The 5,000-nt window shown below is 40.4% G+C and overlaps 1 protein-coding gene across 9 annotated transcripts in view; it reads right to left on the reverse strand.

Moving 5' to 3' along the window:
- Positions 1-5,000, reverse strand: part of LOC125033502 — a 39,690-nt gene that overhangs the window by 8,975 nt on the left and 25,715 nt on the right. For 3 of the 9 annotated variants that reach the window (XM_047625070.1, XM_047625130.1, XM_047625062.1), the window contains exons 13-16: positions 4,898-5,000; positions 3,002-3,121; positions 1,429-1,572; positions 1-821 (exon numbers count right to left, since the gene is read on the reverse strand). The exon at positions 1-821 is cut by the window's left edge and continues 246 nt beyond it; the exon at positions 4,898-5,000 is cut by the window's right edge and continues 17 nt beyond it. In XM_047625070.1, coding sequence (XP_047481026.1) covers positions 1-821; positions 1,429-1,572; positions 3,002-3,121; positions 4,898-5,000 — 1,188 coding nt within the window. The remainder of the gene's footprint in view (positions 822-1,428; positions 1,573-3,001; positions 3,122-4,897) is intronic. The other 6 variants (XM_047625097.1, XM_047625078.1, XM_047625085.1 and 3 more) reach the window with 6 other exon arrangements.

Genomic DNA, 5,000 nt, shown 5'->3' on the forward strand with positions numbered 1-5,000 from the left:
CACCAGCAACTCGACAACCAAAGTGTGTCCGCAAAGAGCGGCATAATGAAGAGGTGTGTTATTTCGTTCGTCTTTAGCATTAGGATCGGCTCCATAATAGACCAACAGTTTGACGAGAATGACATCCCCTCTGAGAGCAGCATAGTGCAAAGGTGTGTGGTGGGTAGGCGTTTCACTTTTAGCATCTGCATTCTTCGTTAGGAGCAACCTAACAACTTCTGTATGGCCTGCCAGTGATGCACAGTGGAGGGGTGTATTAGCCTCAGGTGAAATAGTTTCTGGGTTCCTAAGAACATCCAACATAGGCTTTTCCCCTCCATGTCTTGCATATGTAAGAAGTGTTTTATTTGTTGCAGTTGGACTGTTTACATCAATACCTTCCCAGTCAGACAATATTTTCAAGACATCGATCTTTCCAGTTAATGCAGCAAGGTGAAGTGGAGTGTCACCAGTAACATTAGAGAGATTTGGGTCACATCTTTTAGTCAGTAGTAATTCTACAACTTCGGTATGTCCTTCATAGGCTGCATAGTGAAGTGGAGTGTTATTGGTAGCACTGGAGACAGCAGAGAGATCTCCACCATTTTCTGACAATTTAAGCACCTCGTCAGCAAGTCCATCTCTTGCTGCTTTGTGTATGTTCTCCATGTTCTTTGTTTCCAGTATTTCTTTATCCTCAGTCATCTCGATACCATCGTGTGGCGATGGATGTGACATATCATTTTCTTTTTGCAGCTTAGGTAAGGGCCTGCAATTGCTATGGGCTGATTTTACTTCACCATCTCTAGTGTCAGTCTTCTGTGCAATAGGATGAAAGCCATCTGGAAATGGTAAAATGTAAATTTAGATGCCATGGTATCAAAGTACCCTCAACATATGATAATCCATGATGCTTCTGGTGTGTGTACACATAAACGATTATGCATATTCACTGTTTATTCTTCACCTACCCTGAGTATATAAATCTAGACAGATTGTATTTCGCCTTATACTTGATTAACACTGTAAGATAATTATAAGCATAATCAAAACAGTAGATCTATTTATATATTCTGATATTTCTTAATATGTTATTACCCTTGGCTCTTAGGCCACGTCGAAAACACCTCACTTTCTTTGTAAGCCAACTGCAACTGTTGCTAAGCCACCATAGCCTTACTGACACTGTTTGCTAGTCCCTATAGCTCTTGAGACACCTATGATATTCTACAATTCCTGATGTCCAACAAGAGGTAGTCATACTAGCGCTTACATACCATTACATTACTATATATTGGTGGTGCTGCTATACTCAAACTAAATTCTTTATCACAAATGAATTTAACCTAGCTACACAGTCCAAAGTGATGCCCATGTCATGTTAAGCATTTTTTGCCACACCATTACCATGCATTAACCACCTTTAGTAGTAATATTGCTTGTCCTCACCTCCAGATTCCCTAGAAACATTATTTGTTCTCAGGATGTTCCCTTCCAAACTAGACATGCTGGCAGCTGTGACTTCTTCATGCTCCTTGTCAGCTTGTGCATCGCGTTTGTCCTCAGAATCACTATCTTCAACTTGAAACACATCTTATATGGGATGAGATGTTTGGTTAAATCATTTAGTTCAAAGTATGAGCATAAAAGTTCAAAATATGAATATGCTATATAAAAAAGTGCTTTTAATTCAAAATGTTTAGACCTAAATTAAATAAGCAATGGAAGTTTGGTCAAATCAATCACTTGAATTAACAAACATAAATGTAAAGTACATATATATACTACAAAAGGTAATTCAGCTTGCAAACAAATTACAATAAAAATAAAATGTACAACAGATGCTTTTCGTTCTTATCTGTGTCTTTACTCCTTACCATCCTTTTCATTATAATCCCCATTTCTCTTTATCCTTTTCTTTCCTTCCTATCCACCCCTTCCCTCCTTATTCCCATTTTCTTTCTTCCTTCCTCTTCTTATCCCTCACTTTCTTCCCTTGCCTCTTTAGTATTCCCATTTCTTCTTTCTTTCTCTTTCCTCTTTATCACATCATTTCCTCCTGATCTTATACACATGTATATACGCGTGTATTTACTATACACGCAAGTATACATGGTACATGCTTGTATACACATGTGTTTAAGATAAGGAGGAAAGGAAGGGATAAGGAAAAGAGGAAAAGACAAGGAGGAAAGGAATTTCTAAGAAGGAATATGGAGGAAAGTGGGATTAGAACAGGGAGGATAAGGACTAATTTCCAAAACCCTTAATCTCTGGGACCAAGCAAAGTCCCGGAGGAGGCTATTTTCAAGCTGGGATTAGCCCTTGAGCCATGGGGACCAACAGATATCCAAGTAACCACCACTCCCCATCCTGTGCCCCAGCAGCACTTTCCCAATGAGACCCACAGCCCAGCTCACTTGCTTTGTGAGAGGGGCAGTATCCCTCCCCTTGCATTACCATGTACCTCTAGTGTCTCCTGCTGTTCCAATTCAGTTACATATAGGTGTGTGTGTGTGTGTGTAGATAGATAGATAGACATCATAGATATATACATATATAAATATATATGTATACATAGAGTCCTGATATATCCCCATTGAAATCCCCTAGGGGGTTATGATGGCAAGACTCTGCAACGGAGACACATTAACTGTCCCTATTTCTTTTTGAACTCGATTCACTGTCAACTTCATCTTCATCATGATCCTCATTAGCATTTTCAGCAATTACATCGCCAATTTTAGGGGACACATAGTCATGTTGATCCATATCCATATCAGAAATGGGCAGTTAGTTATGCTACGAACCTTTGTTTATGCCTGTTACTCAAAAAGTTATCAAGTATTATATGTCCAGTGTACTGAGAACACCTCTCAGAACAGTTGGATCCAAATCATGGGGCCGATATGTTCTAACCAGATTCTTTATAACAAATGAGTTTGATCTTGCTACACATTCAACAGTGATACCCATGCCATGTTAAGCATGTCATAGCCATCAGTCTTCTCATATTGCTTACCCTCACCTCTGGATTCCTTATAAACACTATTGCTGCTTGTGTCATTCCCTTCTGTAGTAGATTCGCTCATTGTGATATCTTCATGGTCATTTTCTTCTCTGTCCTCAACTTGAATCATTTCTAAAAAGGGAAGAAATATGTGTTATTTATGAATTCAGTAAGTTTAAAATTTAATTATTTACCATAAAAATGCTTTTTGTGCTACTTGCTTACACCTTTCCATAAATAACTAATTCTTGAGTAAATTCACACACAGATGTGTTAATGTTTACCAATTATTTGTTCAGAACAAAATCTCTTCAAAATATCTATCACTAAGTTTAGCAATCAGAACTTGTGCCACTCCTTGGTGCACAGGGTTCAAACACAAGTAACAGTTCATCAGGAGCCTTGCTGATTAGGCTAAAGGCCATTTCTTGGTAAATGACCTTAGTCTGCCTACCAGACCCTGAAAAGCTGAACTCTTAGCCCTCCTAGTAGATGACTGCAGTCTACTCAGTGGATGGACAGATTCGCTGTGCCATACATGGTGCAAGCTTGTATACACATGCATTTAAGATAAGGAAAAAAGGAAGGGATAAGGAAAAGAGGGAAGGACAATGAGGAAAGGAATTTCTAAGAAGGAATATGGAGGAAAGTGTGGAATAAGAACAGGGAGAATAAGGACAAATTTTCAAAATCCCCAATCTCTGGGACAAGCAAAGTCCTGGAGGAGCCTATTTTCAATTCTGGGATCAGCCCTTGAGCCATTGGGACCAACATATATCTTGTAGTGAGCTCAGTCTCAAGCGGATGGGGACTGTATCATTGGGAACAATTGCTCCAACCCAACCAGTAGTAAGTGTACCTACCCACACTGATTGCATCACTACCAGGTCTATTCACCTCCAAAAAGGCAGCCACCTTAACTCTCAGCTGCTTCAGCACCTTGGTAATCGATCATCCTCTCACAAAGACCGGATTTTCCATGCTCTAAACCTCAAGCAGTCACTCTGGGTGGATGCCACCTTTACCACCCCCGTCGATGTTGCCCCATGTAAAGAGAGGCAGTGGGCTGTGGGGGCCAATGTCAACCCCACAGGCCTCATACCAGGTTTGTGGTATGGGATACATGCAGGACAAGTAACCACCACTCCCATCCTGTGCCCTAGCAGCACCCTCCCAATGGGACCCACAGCCCAACTCACCTGCTTTGTGAGAGGGGCAGTATCCCTCCCCTTGCTTTACCATGGAAAGTGAAGTGTTAGTGATTTTTTCTTTGGGGATATGGGCTGGCAAGGCCCATCTCCATCCATTAAACCTAGCGGGCTGGAGGGGGCTGGCCAGCAGGACATAACTCTGTACCTCTAGTGTCTCCTGCTGCTCCAATTCAGTTACATATAGGTGTGTATGTGTGTGTGTAGATAGATAGATAGACATATATAGATAGATATATACATATACATGTATACATAGAGTCCTGATATATACCCATTGAAATCCCCTAGGGGGTTATGATGGCAAGACTCTGCAACGGAGACACATTAACTGTCCCTATTTATTTTTGAACTCGATTCACTGTCAACTTCATCTTCATCATGATCCTCATTAGCATTTTCAGCAATTACATCGCCAATTTTAGGGGACACATAGTCATGTTGATCCATATCCATATCAGAAATGGGCAGTTAGTTATGCTACGAACCTTTGTTTATGCCTGTTACTCAAAAAGTTATCAAGTATTATATGTCCAGTGTACTGAGAACACCTCTCAGAACAGTTGAATCCAAATCATAGGGCCGATATGTTCTAACCAGATTCTTTATAATAAATGAGTTTGATCTTGCTACACATTCAACAGTGATACCCATGCCATGTTAAGCATGTCATAGCCATCAGTCTTCTCATATTGCTTACCCTCACCTCTGGATTCCCTATGAACACTATTGCTGCTTGTGTCATTCCCTTCTGTAGTAGAATCGCTCATTGTCATTTCTTCATGGTCATTTTCTTCTCTGTC

Source organism: Penaeus chinensis, chromosome 2, assembly GCF_019202785.1.
Source record: "Penaeus chinensis breed Huanghai No. 1 chromosome 2, ASM1920278v2, whole genome shotgun sequence".
Classification (NCBI taxonomy): Eukaryota; Metazoa; Arthropoda; class Malacostraca; order Decapoda; family Penaeidae; genus Penaeus; species Penaeus chinensis.